The following is a 19,025-nucleotide window of genomic DNA, read 5'->3' on the forward strand; positions in this document are numbered from 1 at the left end:
ATTCTGAGGTTTCTGCCTTCCCTGAGCTCACCTTGAAGAGTGTTCATGCTTTTCACCCAAGATGGTTTCCCAAGCCCCTGCTATACTACCACACAAAGATGTATGTCTACTGTCTTTTTACAGAGGAGATTTCAGTACAGATCATGCACAATGGTAATGCTAACATGTCTGAAGTTTATCTCCTTTTGTAAACTTAAAAAAATTCTTGTAAGATCCAGGAGACTAAGATCCTCCTCTCATAGGTCAAATGGACTTTAGATAAGTACTATCAATCAACAGCCAAAGTTTCCCAACTATTTTCTATTTCAGAGGGTGGGATTCCTCCTCCTTTCTCTGGTCCTGGATCTCAAATGTATATTCTACCCCTAACATGTATATATGTCCCAGCACCCTGCCAAGTTCTGGTGTTTCCTCAAGAGCTGCCTCCAGCACACAGGTGCTCCAGCCTAATCTCAGACTGCCTCAGCTGGGTCTGCACTTCCCCAGCTGCAGGCGATCTCACCGATCCTGGACAGCAAGTAGGACAGCTTGGCCTTCCCGACATGACCAATATTCCAACTTTTTGGTTCCCCTCGCCCCCCAATATTGATGACCCAATGTCGGCAGGAAGCAGTCATAGATGAATATGCTGTCCATTCTTCATTTATTATCAACAAATGGCTGTCATGTTGTGCTTCAGACCTAGAGATGTGCAGCTCCAGGTTCTCTCAAAATCCCTCAGTCCCTACCTACTGCAGGGTGTGGCTAGCATCCCCTGCCCTCTACCCTGAACTTTCCAGCCCCATTCATCAGGTCATCTAGACATTTTGGTGCTCTCTCACTCTCTCTACCCCTCACCCACATGGCAGCCGAGAGTTGCTTCCTACAAACCTTCATTTATATACTTCGACTTGTCTTGTATGAGAAGCAGTCCAAAGAACACGGTGGTGTCCTCATTCCTGCCTCACCACCCCCCCCTAGTTCCTCAGTTTTTAATTAAATGAAGAGGGAGGAATATTAATTCACAGGTGACTCTACTAGCCTGCCTTCAGGGTCCTAGCAACACCTTTTTTTTTTTTGTTGTTGTTTTGTTTTGTTTTCTGAGACAAGGCTTCTCTGTGTAATAGCCCTGGCTATCCTGGACTCATTTTGTAGAGCAGGCTGGCCTTGAACTCACAGACATCTGTCGAGTGCTGGGATTAAAGGCATGAGCCACCATACCTGGCACCTAGCAACATCTTATGTCATCATCCCCAGCCACCAGGTGTGTGCCAGATAGAAGCTCTCACCCTCACTGTTCTCCCTCTGTCCCTATGCTGTCTCTCTGTCATGAGCGCCCTATTTCTCTCCCTCCCTGCCCTGTCTCTGCCCTCATGACCCACTACTCTATCTCTTCTCAGCCCCCCTACCCCTTTCCCACAATAAATCTTTATACCACATCTGTTGTGTGACATGTAATCCCTCAGTAGGTATACCTTGACATAGGTCCACCATGTTGCCCCTGCCACCCCATTATATAACACCACTGGGGCAAATTATCTCCTCTGTGCTGAGAACTTGGTCTTGGAGGTCCTGAGCTGATACCATTCCTTACAATGTTGACAATCTGAATCACACACGATGGATTATTTCTTTTTCTACAAGACATTAGATTTTATTTTAACAGTAAATTTACTGTAAAATTACCTGATTCTTAACGTGGCAAGACCTTACTTGAGGTTTTGTTTACTTTTACCTTTTCTACTAGAGCACTGTTGTTGGAACACAGTCCAGGAATGTGAGGTGAATTCTGAGTGCTTGTGAGAACGCTTAAGAAAACAAATCTTGTGACTTCAGTTTCCTGAAAACCATGAAATTATTCTTGTTATGTGTCTTTGTGTTCCTCCCAGGTGTGGCACGGGACTGACTTTACTTCAGATAACTCATGACTGTTTGCTGTTGTTATTCAATTAGATGTTTAAACCATCCTCTTTTTACCTCTATGAAAATTTTATACAGCTTGAACTCATGAGACTTTACTCATGTGACCTTTATTAGCCCTCAGAGTACAAACCGTCTGAGGTGCTGAATAAACTTGGCCATTTAGTGAGACTTTAGTCCACCTCATTTATTGGCTTCATTTTCCCAGGTTCCATCACCTCTAGAGCTGACACATTGCCTTTTAGGGTCTCAACAAAAAGACTAAAATGTTCCCTAACATCTTTTCATTTTGGCTGGGCAGAAACTCTCTAGCACCCTATACGCTTAACTTAGCTCAGCTTTTAGACTTCTAGTTTCTGTTTTCTGTTAGGTCTCCCTTCCACAGCCTTTTCTTGTGTAAGTAATGGTTAAGAGGACCTACTGTAATGGGCCTATAGACATTTTTATGCAGCATTTCTTTTATTGGCGCTCCTGTCTTTCTGGGAGCATTTCCACATTTTTCTCCCTTGTTCATTTACACAAAACCAAAAAATAACAACAAAAACCCAATGTCTTCATTTGGACTTCAGTATGCACACTTAGAAAATGTTGGGGAGAAACATGCTTTAAATATAGGTCTCATTAAAAAAGATTGAAGCCTTCCTTGGTCTCTGTGAAAGATGAAAAACAACTGTATTATGTATCTGTCTACTTCTGTAGTTGTTTGTAGGGAGACAGTAGATATTAGATTCTCTATGTTGGCCAAAATGAAAAGTAGACCATGACTAAAACTTCAAAGTAAAAGTATTTAATATAACTCTTTTTTTCATCTCCGCCTGTATTTGCTGGTATAGAAAGAGCAGAACTAGGCTTTCTTTATCCAGCCTTATGATTTTTGTTAATTAGTGATAAAGTAAAAGAAAGACAAAAGAGAATAAACTCAAGAGAGTAAACATATTGCTTGACTCCGCAGTTTAAGGAACAGAGGCGTTTTGTGAGGAAGACGATGGTCTGGCAAAGTCGGCACCAATGCATTAAAGATCTTGATAGTGTCACACTAAAGCTTGGGTATAGAAGGCTGCGAAGTGCAATGTAGGAGTCGGGTAAGGGATACATGAAACTGTGGTAATGACAGGAATGCAGTTATAGGAACTGTTAAGGTTGAATTTATGAAAAACGACAGGAACACATATGGAAAGTGCTCAAGCCATGAGAGATCAGAGTACTAGAAGAACCACTGAAATATATATTAAAATGGCTATTGTGTCCTTGTACAGAAGCTTTTCTGAAGATCCATGTATTAACTGTTGTTCTTAGTGCCTAATTGGGCCTGTTCAGAAAGTCTTTTCCTGTGCCATTAAGTTCAAGCCTTTCCCTCACTCTTTATTCTATCAGATTCAGGGACTCTGTTCTTTTGTTGAGGTCCTTGACCCATTTGGAGTTTTGTGCAGGGTGATATATATGGATCTATTTGGATTCTTTTACATGAAGCCATCCAATGTGACCAGGACCATTTGTTGAAGATGCCGTTTTATTTCTATTGTGTATTTCTGGCTTCTTTGTCAAAATCAAGTGCCTGTACATGCGGAACTGAGATATTCATATATGAAAAGAATCCAAATAGTCACCAAATGCCAGGGGAGACAATGTCCAAACTAGACATCGAATACTGTCAAGTAAAACCACCAGTGCCAAAAATGGGTTACATCTTGCTGATGTTCCCAAAGGGGTCCCCTGGAAACCCACTGCCAAAGCTCCTGGTTGTTCTTCACAACCTGATGGTGAGGCCCTATTGCTGAGAGATTTGCTTATGACATCTAACATGGGTAGGCTGAGCTGGTGCCTAATCAGCAAGTCTAACCCCAACTCATTCGCATTCATGGTGCACTCACCAGAAGAGAAAGGTAATCATCACCACCCCCTTTTTGCTGAGTGTACCCCTCATTAAAGCTTATATTGAGACACCCAAAAAGCTAAAGAAACACAAGCTTACCTGGATATGGCACTCTCCCCTTTGTTACCAGCTCTGTCTGTAAAATTCCAAATGACCACACGTCTGACTTTATTGTAAATCGACCATACAGTGCAGCCTCAGGAGCTGTCCACTTGATTGGAAATTTTGCACCTAAAAATAGTATTGGTAATCTTAAGTATTTTAAAAGAATATTTGTATAAATTTAAGGTACACTGGTCTAGTCTTCATCAATATCCCTATTCTGTATGCTTAGGTCTTCAAACACAGAAAATGGAAAACTACATTTAACTTAAAATTTTTACATTAAATCTGCTTTCCCCCCCTCATATTTAGTGATTTAAAATGTTGCTGGTGGGAACAGAACATGATCTAACAAAACAGCAGAAGTTTTAATTGATTATAACATTAAAGATTAAAAACAATGATTAAAAGCAAGATTATTTTAATATAAAACACCCTTTCATCTATAAATATGATAGTACTAGGAGTTACAAGACAAATGAAAAAAAAAAAGACTGAGACAAAATATAATGAAGGTCCAAATGAACAGTCAATAATTGCATCTTTGAGGCACCTGTTTTCACTCTAATTGAATAGCAAAATGCTATGTGATTCCAAAGAATGTCTAAAAGGAATAAAGCAATTTCCATAGAACACATCTGACTGGAATTATACCTGTTACTACTTAAATGTTCTGTCTGATTAATACAAAAAACATATTAATATGACATAGTTTACACATATTTATGTGTACAGAAAATATTAGAATATTATTTTCAAAATAAAAATGTCTTGTTTACACATCTAACAAAAAGCAAGATTATAAAATCTGCAACTCTGGGGTACATGGAATTTATATATATCTTAGGCTGGTCTTAAATTCTCATAATCTTGTCTCAGTCTCCCGAAAACTGGGATTTTAAAAATTCACTAAGTCAAGCTAAATCTGTTATTGTTTTTCGTTTGTCTACCAGTGTGTTTGTTTGCCTGTGTAGTATATGAAAGAACAAAGATTAAAACTTCATGCATGAGTCTCTCCCTCTGTCTAGCTTTTTGAGAAAAGGTCAGCTGGGCTCTAATACACTATTTCTCTGAGAATGACCATCAACTCCTGATCCTTCTGTCTCTTCTACCAAGTGCGAGATACAAGACACTTCACCACTGTAAAATCTACAACTTTGGATTCAGGTGACATTCACTGGCTGTAGCCAATTATGGCTGAAGGCATATTCTGTTGGGTCTAATTGCTACTGGCTTTTGCTCATTATCTTTCTTGTATTTTGTAGTGTCTTTGCAGAAGTTTATTTTTTTGTGTGTTTGGGTATGTGCATATGTGCTTTGAAACTTGATGAAGGTCAGAGGACAATTCTGCAAAGTTGGCTCTACTTTTCTATATTTACATGGGTCACAAGGATCAAACTTGGGTCACCAGGCTTAAATAGACTTGCCAGCTGAACCATCTCACCAGCCCTTTATTATTTTTAAAACAGTGTTAAACAAATATTTATTATATGACTTTAATGCTTATGCATTATAATAATTATCATGGGAACAAAAACAACATAACTTTCATAAAATGTGCGTATTTATGCTAGTAATATTATAGGTGATAGGCCAAGCATGGTAGTGTGTGCCTTTAATCCCAGCAATCAGGAGGCAGAGGCAGGAGGACCTCTGTGAGTCCGAGGCCACCCTCGTCTACAAAGCAAGAACCAGAACAGCCAGAGCTACACAGAGAAACATTGTCTCAAAAAAACAAAACAAAACAATACAAAAATTATAGGTGCTATATATACTTGAAGAAATTATATATACACATACATATTTACAACATATATTAAGCATATGTGTTGTAAAACAGTTCTTAGATACTATAAATAGTTCAATTTCCACTTTTCACAATAGCAAGAGGTTTCATTAAGAGTTACAGCTAAGTGGGGTGCGGTAGCACACGCCTATAATCCCAGCACTCTGGGAGGTAGAGGCAGTAGGATCCCTGTGAGTTCAAGGCCAGCCTGGTATATAAACTGTCCAGGACAGCCAGGGCTAACCAGAGAAACCCTGTCTCGAAAAAAGAAAAAGAAAAAAAGTGCCAGCTAAATTTAGCCTTAAACAAAGACTAAACTGGTTAGGATTTTCTAAGTAAGTTACAGTAACATATGACTAGTTGGAGGTAAGTGTATGTAGGAGTAGAGACAGAAAAGAAGTGGGGAAGAGAATGAGACGACTCAGCAATTAATAGCAATGGATGCTTTTCCGGAGGACCCAGGCTTGCTCCCTAGCACCCAGCTGGCAGCTGATTTGTCAGTCCAGTTCCAGGGGATCTGACAGCCAATTCTGGCCTCCACAGGTGCCACACGCATGTGGTGCACAGACACAGTATGCAAGCGAAAATACCCACACAGTAAAATAAAAATAAATCCTTTTTAAAAAGTGGACCTAGGTGGGTGGTAGTGGTACATGCTTTTAATCCCAGCGCCCAGGGCAGTCAAGTATCTGAGTTCAAGGCCAGCCTGGTCTACAGAGTGAGTTCCAGGATGGCCAGAGCTATAGAGAAAAGCCCTGTCTCAAAAACCAAACCAAACCAAACCAAACCAAACCAAAACCAAAAAAAATCATTGTTTTTCTACATTGGCAATGACTATTCTGGATATAGTAATTATTTTCTGTGTTTGATTATTAGCCTTTAGGTTATAGCATGTTTAACAGTAGTGTATTTGTCCTCTATCTACCAGATACTGACAGTAGTCCCCAAATTAGAACAATAAAAATGCTTCTAGATACTGCTGATGTCTCCTTGGAGTAGGAAGAAATAATGCTTGATTGGGAACCACCTCCAATCGAAGACAAAAGCTTAAATAATAACTCAGCAAGTTTGTTTTAAAAGAATAAGGAAACACTTGTCTGGGACAGGGGCAATAACTCTGGTCAAGTGCTTGTCGACCCCGAGGCCTTCAGTTTAGATTCCCAGAACACAGGTAAAGTTGTAACTTGTGTTTGAAACCCAGTTCTTTCACAGTGAGACAGGATGTGGAAACTAGAAGTCAAGAAGTTTGCAGACAGCTAAGCCTGGCCCTTCTATTGGGAAACAAGAAACCTAATTTCAAACAAGATGAGAGAGTAATGCTCAAGGTTGTATTCTGACCTTTGTATGCTTACTGTGTGTGTGTGTGTGTGTACTCATAGACATGCATGAACAAAGAATAAATAAAATGTACTGCTGCCACCCTAAAGAAAATAACCAGACTATTTTATCTGCTACATTTATAATACAAAAGTATCTGGACAAGTTCTTTGTAGGAATTAATTATTAGAAAGCCAAAGTATTATTTATTTGTATATAATTTTATGAAAATATCAATGTTTCTGAGTCCTCAGAAGGAATCTAGCACTATTTCATTTTTATTGTAACTTAATTTTTAAATTTTTATTTTGTTTTAATCTTAAAAAAAAATTGTGTGTACACATGGTGTGTTTGAATGTAGGCTACTTATTATACCCTTGCCATAGAATGGGTATAGAAGACAGGACAATTTTAGAGAGTTGGTTCTTTCTTCTACCTTGTCAAGACAGGGTCTCTCATTTCTGCTGCTATATTATCTACTCCAGGTTAACTGGCCTGCCAGCTTCTAAGCAAGTCTCCTGCCTTCACCTTCCATGGTCCCCTACAGTAATGTTGGCATTACAGATACATACCACAGAAAATTTTCACAAGGGTTCTAGGGGTCCAATATAGGGCATCAGGCTTTGTAACTTAAGTGTTTTTTTTTTTTTTTTTTTTTACCCAATAAGCTATCACCCTGGCCACTTCCCCCCAAAACCCTATTGACTTCCAACAGATCTCATAAATGGAGCTGCTTTGCTCCATAGAAAACGCCCACCACGGGGCACTTGACCTACAGATGGTTTTGTGCCAGGTCCACATGAACATGCACGTTACCTGCTGGGCAAAAAGCCAGCCTCACAATAAAGGCCTTTTGCATCCACATCCTACTCTGGTAACTATGTGTGTACTGACAGCCCCACTGGGAGGGGCAGGCAGGGACTACTAGAACTATTTGTATTCTATAAAGCCCGGCGTATTCAAAACAGTGTTAAGTAAGACAAGCATAGGGTATCAGATTATATGCATCTACGTATGTTAATTTACCTTGTCTTGCTGTGTATTCATTGTCTTCAATTAATCTTGCTAAGCCAAAATCTGCTATTTTGCATACAAGATTTTCTCCTACAAGAATATTAGCAGCTCGGAGATCTCGATGAATATAGTTCATTCTTTCAATATATGCCATACCATCAGCAATCTTAACAGAAGAAACAAAACAAGAGGTAAAATATATGATACAAAGGGAAGAAGACATTTCTGGTTAAATTAAAGGAGCTGTTGAAAAATTGGGTATCTCAAAAAAAAAAAATAACAGTAACAAATACAGTCTAGAAGATATCAGAGAAACAGTAATTAAAAAAACAAAACAAAACTGACTTTTTATATCCTTAACACTGCAAGGAAAAAAAAAATCAACATATATTCTGAAGATCAATATTTCATGGCCAAACTATAACCAGTCACCGTGACCAGCACAATGTCCTATTTTCTTCTTGTCAGTTGTTAGAAAAAGTATATCACAAGACAATGGAGTCTCTAAACAAAAATCCACACAGGTCACACCAGACATAATGTAAGGTACAGAAGTACCAACAAACTATAGCTTGTTGGTCAGACGTGGCCACACCCTGTTTTCATTTGCCTTTAGAAGTAAAAGAAAAAACAAAACAAATAAACAAACAAAAAACCTTTTGCTATTGTTTTAAAAGGGCTATGAAAACTAATGAGATGCAACAGAGTTTGTATGTGGCTCACAAAGCCAGTCATTTACTTAAGCTTAAAAAAAAAAAAAAAAAAAAAAGAAAGAAAAGAGAAAAAGAAAAAGAAAAGTCTGCTGTTTTTCCAAAAGAAAGTGCCAAGAGCCTTGAACACAGGGTCTAGTGCACGCCTGTATCTTCTAAAGTTCATCTACATTATCAGATGCTGTGGACATGCGGATTCTTACTGATAGGTAACAAGGCAGATGCAAGCTCATCAAATGAAGCCAATAAATGGTGACTTGCCCGCTTATCTTCTTTTTTTTTCTTCCCCGTTTTGTTGTGTTGTTTTAGAGACAGGGTTTTGGCTGTCTGTGTAGTCTTGGCTGTCCTGGACTCGCTTTGTAGACCAGGCTGGCCTCGAACTCACAGAGATTGACCTGCTTCTGCCTCCCAGAGTGCTGGGATTACAGTCCTGGGCCACCATATCCGGTTTTGCCCTTTATCTTAATAGAAACTTTGCAGCCAAAGTTCTGAAGTGCAAAACAACCTATTTTTTTAAATACTTTGTTTATTTGTTTATTTTATGTATTTAAATGCTTTATCTGCATGTAGACCTACATGGCAGAAGAGGGCATCAGATCCCGGTATAGGTGGTTGTGAGCCACAATGTGTCTGGGACTTGAACTCAGGACCTCTGGAAGAGCAGACGGTGCTCTTAACACTGAGCCATCTCTCCAGCCCACAAAAGACTAATCTTTACCTGTATGTTGTCTGAATTCTTGTTTTAGATTATAATAAGCAAAAATATTTCAGCACACACTTTCACATTTTAATATATGGAGGAGGTCTGGCTTTGTTACTAAGGAGCTCACACTGAACCATCTTCCAGTATTTCATTACATCAATTTTAACATTATGCTAAGATTATCTTACATTCTAAACATATGCTTTCAATTCAAATTGATACATATATACATGCAACAACCTGAGCAGCCATATCGACCAACTGTGGAAGCTTCAAATATTTTCCATCTCCTTCTTTAAGGAAATCTAACAAGCTCCCTGTAAGAGAAAGAAAGATATTCAAATATTACATTAAAATGGAAGTAAATACTCTTCAATACTAAACCATCAAACGACAAAAGAAAACTTTTTAACTTTTTTAAAAAATATTTTTTTTGGTCACTATTGAAACTTTCAAACATTCCAGAGGACTCCCAAATTGAAATTTTTAAACCTCTCTTTATAATGGGTTTTAAAAGAAAAAATGTACCATTTCCTTCCCTGAGAGAAAACATCACCAGATTAGCTATCTCCCTCCCCCGACTTTCATCAAGAATCTGATGAAAAACAGTGTTAGAAATTTTAGAACTATGTATTTTAAAGTTGGTTTGAATCTGGTGTTCAGTCAACTGACTATTCTGGAGTAGTTACAATTCCTTATAGGCAGCTCATGCTGGCCTGACAGACAGCGCTTGGTGTCAGGAGATGGCACAGCGGGAAAAGCACAGTGTGGCGACTCCGCAAAGGTCTGGCTGTTTTCCCTCTACTATGAGTCAAAAGCATAGAACATCGTATAAACCCAAATCAAGACACGTTTTTATAAAAACAAAACAATAGAAACACTCATTTTCTTAAGAAAGCCTGAAAGTTTCAGATTAAAAGACTCAAAAGAGAGATGACAACTGAATATTGGGCTTCACCATGGATTCCACACTGGATCAAAGAAGTGTAATTGGTAGAACTGGTCAAGACAGGGAAACAAATTCCGAGGGACAAGAACACCATGAACAGAGCCCATGGGCAGGGCTGGGCTAACATGGCTCAGTGGCAGTGTGTATTCTTAGGACACACAAGACCCTGGGTTTGACTGTCAGCACAACAGCAGAGAAAATACAACACAGAAATTAGGAGCAACAAGAAAATGTGCCTACAACAATGGGTTTATGATAAAGCACACAAGGCAATAAGCTTTAACGGATTATATGAGTCTACTGCTAAGCAAATGAATATTAAAATGAAGAATTACAGCATTTTAGAACCAGAAAATGCTTTTGTTGTCTTCTAAATCTAAATCTCTAACCTGAAAATAATTAACTAAATTATGTAACAATTGAGAATTTTGGCATTTTCTACCAATATTTAAAAAATCAATATATCAAGCTATATGGATGGTACATTAGCCTTACCTCCATTTGCTTTCTTCTACTACTACTATTTTGATTCAAATTTCTTTCTTGTCCTTTTTTCCCTTCCTCTTCTATTTCACTTACTGCACTTATTCAAATACCATGGGTGGCAGTTGTCTGCAGCCCAAACACCTTCCGAAGAAGACATATACTTTGGAACTTTAGGTATATTTTGGGTATCAATTAATAGGCTATTGTTTTTAGTTCTTTTAGAGGATTTTTTTTCCTGAAGAAAATTTGTAGTGTGTAGATGCCCCTATCACCACTAGAGGGAACAACATCATCAGTAAGGTGGATGACTAGAGAAGTTGACTGAACAGTAACTTAACTAGTCTCATTTCAAAAAAGTAAAAAAAGATCCAATTCAAACTGGATAGATTCAGTCTAATTTTTTCAACATCATTTCATCACTTACTGGCTCCTAAAGCTGCTAAAGCATCGATGGTCTAGAAATAGTATCAACCTTGCCTGGCTTTGCCCCTGGCTCTAACTAGCTGTTATATAAGAGCCCACCTGTGCCTGGGTTGGCGAGGAGAAGAAATTTCAAATGACAGCAGGGGAACAGTTTCTGAAGTTCTTTGTATAAGAATTGTGTTTACATAAAATAAGGTAAAAATAATTCCCTTTAATGTCTTTGCCTCAGTGCTACAAATACAGGCCTACCACTTTAATTCAATTTGTCTACTCTTCTACTGCCCTAGCAATACATTTCCTTTAGTTAAATCTACTTTTAAAAGACTCAGTCGGCCTAATTTTCCTTTAAGATCCTGTGGGATGACTGAGAATAACCACTAGTCCATAAAAATATCACATTTCCTCTTTCAAAAGTCTACAGCAAAATCTTGTTAGAAAGTACTATGTAATAAAAAAAATCTGTATGTATAAAAATAGAGACAGGAGGGCTCAGGGAGTAAAGATGCCTGCTACCCAGACTGGTAACCTGAGTTTAAATCCCCAAACCCAAATGGTAGAAGAAAAAAATGGACTCCTCCAAACTGTCCTTTCATCTCCACATGTGTCATGGCATGTGTGCACCCATACACACACACGTAAAATATATAAATAAATGTAATTTTAAATGAAAAAAGTAATCATCAAGCTCAGTGAGCTATGAATCTTGTGAGCTACACTAGTAATCCGCCTGCCAGGTACACTTACTGGTACAATCAGGGCATGACTGTTACGGCTGGACTTAGGAGGACCACATCACAAGACGGAACCCGTATCTGAAACTGTTAAGGAGGCCAAGAACCTCTGAAAGGTAAATCCTGGCCCTAGGGAAAATCTACAATTATTCTGTTAATGGATAATAAAAGGAGTCCTAACAACACACTGTGACTCCCATAGAGAAGTGCATTACTGAGCCCTCATCACAAAGACTACTTGCAGGAGATGGTAATTAACATAGAGAATCACAACTGGACAACACTGAGAGTGAAATTTTTGGAACACTGAGCTCTAAGTGGGATTACAACCTAAACACATCACACCCCTTTGCTCAAGGCTCAGGGATCCATGCAAGAGCCAGAGGTGGTGGATGACTCTATGAGAACAGCATTTTCCAGACACAGTAGGTCTGATACACATATGGACTCACAAAGACTGTGATAGCATGCACAATACTTGCACAGTTCACACCAAACAAATCCCCAGCATAGAGAAGGGGAAGCGCATGTCCAACTCCTCACCAAGAACCTATTTGCAACTGACAGCTGCTGGAAAAAGAAAAAAAAAAATTTCCCCAATGGAGAGACACTGAGTATTACCAAACACACCCCAGAAAAGGCTGAATACTCATGATTAGCTATACAACACAAAATAAACTCCATGTTTTTGTTTGTAATTGTTTTTTTTCATACTTTGTTTCTCTCCACTTTTAAAAAGAAAGAATATAAAGCTTGTTGTGTGGTAGGTGGGTGCAGTAAGGATCTGAGAAAGAATGACATAACCAAAATATATTGAGATTAAATCTAAGAAAGAACAGACATCAAGTTTCATTGTAACACAACCCTGTAAAAGACAATTCATATGCACATACCTTTTGACATAAACTCAGTGACAATATAAATTGGCTCTTCAGAAACAACCGCATATAGTGGAACAAGTTTATCGTGTCTTAATTTTTTCATTATCTGAGCTTCCTGAAGGAATGCTTCTGGCATCATTGTACCTGGCTTTAGTGTTTTGATCGCTACTTTTGTGGTTCCATTCCATGTTCCTAAGAAAACAATTTATTTTACTCTTTCAATCTGTATTTCAAGGAAATTTAGATCAAAATTCAATCAACAATAAAAGTTATCCTACATAATGAAATATATATTATGCACATTTTTATCATTTTTTGCTATGCTAATTTATGGTTCCACAGTAACAAAATGAAGGAATAACAATGCTAGGCTTCTTACCCATCCATACTTCGCCAAAGCATCCTTGACCTAGTTTAACCTCTAGTCGTAAAGATTCTCGAGGGATTTCCCAAGCATCTTTTGCTAGACCTTGAGTCTGTGGTTTCACAGTTGGACACACAGTTGTTAACTTGTGGCATAAACCATCAGCATGCTCTAGATAAATGAAGAGGGTACACTATAAATTAATTACTTTCAAAGTTAAGACAAATAGAATGCTAGTGTATGTAATCATGATTATTTATTTGGTTTTTGAGACCAGATCTCACTATGTAGCCTTGGCTGGCCTGGAGCTCACTATGTAGACCAAGTTGGCTTTGAACTCAAGAGATCTACCACTGCTAGGATTAAAGGTATATGCCCCACATCTGCCCTGTTATTTGTTTTTTTTTTTTAAGCTGAAGTCATTAAATTAGAATCACAATCTATCAGTTTTACTCTAAACACACATAGAAAATAGGAAGCTTTTTAGAAGATGAAGTCTGTACAAATGAAATATTTTAGAAATACATTTTATGTTAATATTTATTGAATATGTATTGCTTATGTTATTGTATCAATTAGCACTATATAACTCTTTCATATAAATTGAGCTTGGAAAACCTAGGAAACTTCCCTAAGGCCCCAGCTAGTAAATGAGAGGATTCAAACACAGATTTTTTTGTGTCCAAAATTCCACTCTGCTTTTGGGTATCTGAGAGCTGAATTCAGAGTCTTCCTGCCCTAGCCTTCTAAGTACTGGGATTATAGGCCTGCACCCCAACTTAAAGCTCAGTTTTTACCACCAGGATTCACGCATTCCCCCAGAGGGATGCATCATTAGTTGTTATTTCCAACAACAACTAATTTGTAAAACTCTGAGAATCAAGGTAGAAGTTGATGTAAGGGATTGAATTTTAAATAAAGGAGACCTAAAGCAGCCAGTCCAGATTGAGAAAGGCTTAGTTTGTGTATTCTGTTTATATAAAACCTCTCGTTGTAAATGAGACACATTTCCTCCCATTCTCATGTAACCACTTAAATTCACATTCTAACAAGGGCAATTACAAATAACACCAGCTTAGTAACATGTTCAATCAATGTCAAACTTGCTGATTGACTTGATAGTTTCAGTTTGCTGCTAGCTGTCACAGTAGAATTGCCATGGAAACCTCCCCTCTTGTAGTACCAATTATTTAAAGACTTTCAGATGCATTTACATATCCAATTGGCAATGAAACATTTTAAGACACAAGACTCTAAAATAGAATACTTTTCAAAGGTCCTTGAAAGACAAGAATGTCTACAGTTGCTACAGGTTCATTTTCTTGGGTAAGAAATAGCATCTTCAAATTGGATCTTATAGGGTATATATTTTACAAAGTTTTAAAAGATTCAGCTTCTACAGAAGGCAATCAAAGACGACATCTGAGAGCTTTTGACTCTTTTTTATCTTTTCTTTTTTGCAGTGCTTGGGAGGAAACCTTGGCACATATAATTAAGTATTTTACCACTAAGCTACAATCCCAAGTCTGAGACAGCTTTTTTTATTTTACAAGTTTAATTTTAGCTACTTGGTGTTCATAAATAAAGAATTTGCTGTCACTTTTAAAATTTAGTTTAGTTATTGTCACAATCTACTTTGTATTTATAAATTATGATCTGGAACTCCAATGTCAACACTATGCCAGTTAAGGGATAATGAGTCCAATGATAGTCTGATTTGGGCATGCTATCCAATACTATTTATTTTTTTGAGTCAGGGTCCTATTCTGTTACCTGGACCACATGTGACTCTTGTTCCCCATTCTGAAACTAAAGCACAGCACCAGCAAGATGGCTCAGATGGTACTTGTGGCCAACTTAAGTTTCATTCCCAGATCCCACACAGAATGAGAGAATCGATTCCCTAAGTTGTCTTCTGACCTTCACACAGGCGTTTGTACACACACTAAATAATTAAAAAACAAACAAAACCAAAACAAAAACCCAGAACACCAACACCTATCGGGCACTTACTGTGTGTAAATAGAAATGAGCCTGTTAAAGCTTGAGAGATAAAGCCCTGTAAGAGGTCAATTCCTCCCCTGCAGTCCTCACCTACCTGTGTAGTGCTTCACCAATTTCTGCAGAGTATCAAATTGAGCTCTGGTCGTGATGTAATAGCCACCATTGTCAAGTTTTCTGATTTTGTAATGTTTCACATTGTCACCCCTTACCTCATCCCAATCACGAATTGAGAGGGAATAAGCACCTGTGGGTTGGGGAACAAACACTGTCACTGTATTTCCCTCGAACTATGCTTAATGCATTCAATGCTCATATTAATGTTGTATTCATACCTTTAGTAGTTTCACTTTCTCTTACTAAGAATATACCTCGCTGATTCCCAGGATTCAGAAGTAATCTTTCTGCATCTTTTCTCCCCATTTTGCCAAAATACCATCTGAAAAAGAAATTAATGATATTTTAAGTTGGAAAGGTATGAAGATAAAAATAAATTACATACATGTACCAATAAGAATGGAGTAAGATAGCCAGGCAGTGGTGGCGCACACCTTTAGTTCTAGCACTTAGGAGGCAGAGGGAGGCAAATATCTGTGTCTGAGGTCAGCCTGGTCTACAAGGAGAGTTCCAGGATAGCCAGGGCTATAAAGGAAAAAAAAAAAAAAAAAAAAAAAAGAAAGAAAATGAAGTGTGACAGACAGGAGAGATAACAAAGAATGGCTATAAAACATAACTTAAGACATACTATAACTATTTGTATGTATTAAACATGAGAATTAAACATTAATATTAGATCAAGTATAAAAATATTAACTGTGGAAACATGCTTTAATAGCTTTTCCATGTACTATTTACGTTTCCCTTACCAGCCAGAAAATCATTAAATAGAGAGGAAAAGACAAAAAGTACAGGTAGAAAATCCCTCTGTGACAGAAAAATAATTCTTTGGAAACAATGTGATCACATGTATTCAGTAAGATGTCAGTAGATCATAACAAAATTATAAAGGACTCCAAATTTGTATGGGTTTGATTTTAAAAAGTTTAGTGACAAAAAATGACAGTCAGTGTGGGTGGAAAGTTCACAGACTACTGAGGAAGACAAAGAACCAAAAAAAAGTAACAAAAATAATAGAAAAGAACATGGTTGTAATATTTCTATCAGTAAAAACAAAAACAAGCATCGCCACTGTGTATCTGTGCAAGGAGCTGAAGAGACAGTCTGTGGAGTACAAGAAATGAGTTTTTAAAATGAGCAAATAAATAAATAATGGAAAGAGACAAAATGCAATGTAGAATGATTAATGCAGATTTACTTACTGTGTCAAGCAGACACAATATTAATTATTAATTCTCAAAAAGCATTTATTAATATGATACATTAGATGCATTAAGAGTGGTGTACAACTGCATGTAAAGTTGTGGTTATGTAGAATGTGCATTAAAACATTGTAACAATCAAATCATTAATAAAATATGAAGTAGAACCTTACTCTTCTGCCTGAATGGAATCTGCAGGTGCTACATAATTGCTAGGGATATAGCCATTCTTTCCAGTAGCAATTGATCTTGCTTCCCACCAGTCTCCTTCCCTGCAAGACAGAAAAGAAAAAAAAAATCACCATAATGTAGACTCTTAACCCAAGGTGTATGTAATTTCTTATCTCAAGCAAAGAACAAAAACCACTTCCACTTTTATATAGTTTTTTATGTATTATTTATAGATTAATCAGACCAAGAATTGAACTCAAATGAACAAGATTTTAAAAAGCTGGTTACATAAATTAAGGGGATTAAGGTGACACAAAAGCACAATTGCACCTATCCATTCTAAACCAACAGTAATAACAGAAAACCTCTAAATACTGAATCTTTAATTCTACTTATCTTTTTATGTTAAATATTTCAACTCAAGCCAATAAACCATGCCGAATAAAGAAATTTACTAAATTTTAAGTAAAATTTTAGCAGTCTGAGATTTTATTTGTATATCATATATAACCCCCCCTTAAAGCACAACATTTAAGAGTTTTACTATATTCAGAATTGTACAGTCAACAAAATAATACATTTTAGAACGTTTCACCACCTGGGCTGGCAAGATAGCTCAGTAGGTGAAGGCACTTGTCACCCAAGACAATGACCCAAGCTTAATTTAATAATCCCCAGAGACAGTGTACAGGAGGAAGGTGAGAACCAACTATATCAAGTTGTCCTCTCGGCTCCACATACGTCCCAAACACATCATATATATATATATATATATATATATATGATGTGTTTGATATCTGTATATACTAATAGATAAATTAAGTTAGACTAGAGAGAGGATGGAAGGAAGAAAAGAAGGAGGGAGAGAGGTAGAGAGGGAGGGAAGGAAGCAGCAAGCAAGCAAACAAATAAACGAACAAGGGCTCAGGTAGAGCTTAGTGACAGAGCACTGACCTTGCAAGCTTTAGGCTCTGGATTCTTTCCCATCTTAAACAACCCCCTCCCCCTACTCCCCATCCCCAAGAAAGGCATGCCATAAAAAGAAATAGTATGAGAAGGCATAATAAGGTTAAAAAATACTGTACTCAAAACACTCCAAGTACATCATTATGGCTGGGTGGCAGAATGAGAAAGGACAGAAATACAGGGCAAATTCTAGATGATTGTCATTGTTTTTTTTTAAACCTTCATGGACATCATTAGCTACTGAAGACTCTTAAGACAAAGAGACACATCATCGTTTATGTTCTGGAACAGTAAGTGGTAACAGATGATAAAACAAGGATGGATGGAAACATGACTAGAAGCAAAGAGACTGTAAGTATGTGTTTTGAGAAGTTACAAAGTGGTTCTTATGTTTGCTAAAGAAATTACAAACATATGATGCTGCACAACAAGCACCAAAGTTTCTATGGCAGACCACCAAATGACAAAGTCTAAGAGTAACATAAGAAAAGTACAATTTGGTAAGTTTCCGAGTACAAAGTTTCCATATCCAGGCCTACCACCACACACACAAATAAGGTTTTTAAGTCATTTGATATTTATATTTTACATACTTTTCTTCCTTAAGACCTTTTAGTAAGAGGCATCATTTTGGAGACAGGAACTTGATATGTATGTAGCCCATGATGACCCGGAACTCACCATGCAACCTAAGTTAGCCTCAAACTAAAGATCTTGATGTCTGAGCCTCTCCAGTGCTAGGATGATGGGTATATGCCACCACATCCAGAACTCTTTGTCCTAAAAACTCTATTGTTTACAGACTAACTCCAGGATCACAAAAAAGGCAAATGCATCACCAACCCAGGGACAAAGACCCACCCCACCACTCTCATTTCCCTATCATCAGCTCCATCAATTGTCCAATTAGAAAACAGGTTTGTTTCTTACAAAATATACACAAAACTTACGTATTGTTAATTATCTGAAATCTTTCACCCTTCTTAAATGAAAGGTCTTCTGTAGTTCTAGCTTCATAATCATATAAGGCCACAAATATAGTGACACCACCTGGTACAGGAAAAAAAAGAGCAAGGTAAATGATATACCTTAATTCATAAAAGAAATAATGACTATTGTCAGTAAAATCTTAAGCTCAGTTTCCTCCTTGTTCTAGTATTTAGTTTTAGAAGTTGGGTTTTGAGTAAGATGTTCTAAGACTTCCAGGGAAATCAATGTATTGTATAAATTCTAAAATGCTGTAAACTCTGAAATAAATATAATTTCATTTCTGAAGCAACATTTTCTGGCTTGAAAAGGCAGCTACATTGCAAATCAATTCTTTGGAAGG

The 19,025-nt window shown here is 37.4% G+C and overlaps 1 protein-coding gene across 2 annotated transcripts in view; it reads right to left on the reverse strand.

Moving 5' to 3' along the window:
• The window catches only part of Yes1 (YES proto-oncogene 1, Src family tyrosine kinase), a 74,195-nt gene that overhangs the window by 8,941 nt on the left and 46,229 nt on the right, over positions 1–19,025 (reverse strand). For both annotated transcript variants that reach the window (XM_021662270.2, XM_060368147.1), the window contains exons 3-11: positions 18,646–18,745; positions 16,732–16,830; positions 15,575–15,678; positions 15,337–15,486; positions 13,254–13,409; positions 12,887–13,066; positions 9,645–9,721; positions 8,004–8,157; positions 3,872–4,003 (exon numbers count right to left, since the gene is read on the reverse strand). In XM_021662270.2, the coding sequence (XP_021517945.1) occupies positions 3,872–4,003; positions 8,004–8,157; positions 9,645–9,721; positions 12,887–13,066; positions 13,254–13,409; positions 15,337–15,486; positions 15,575–15,678; positions 16,732–16,830; positions 18,646–18,745 (1,152 nt within the window). The remainder of the gene's footprint in view (positions 1–3,871; positions 4,004–8,003; positions 8,158–9,644; positions 9,722–12,886; positions 13,067–13,253; positions 13,410–15,336; positions 15,487–15,574; positions 15,679–16,731; positions 16,831–18,645; positions 18,746–19,025) is intronic.

The sequence above is a fragment of the Meriones unguiculatus genome, chromosome 15 (assembly GCF_030254825.1).
Source record: "Meriones unguiculatus strain TT.TT164.6M chromosome 15, Bangor_MerUng_6.1, whole genome shotgun sequence".
NCBI lineage: Eukaryota > Metazoa > Chordata > Mammalia > Rodentia > Muridae > Meriones > Meriones unguiculatus.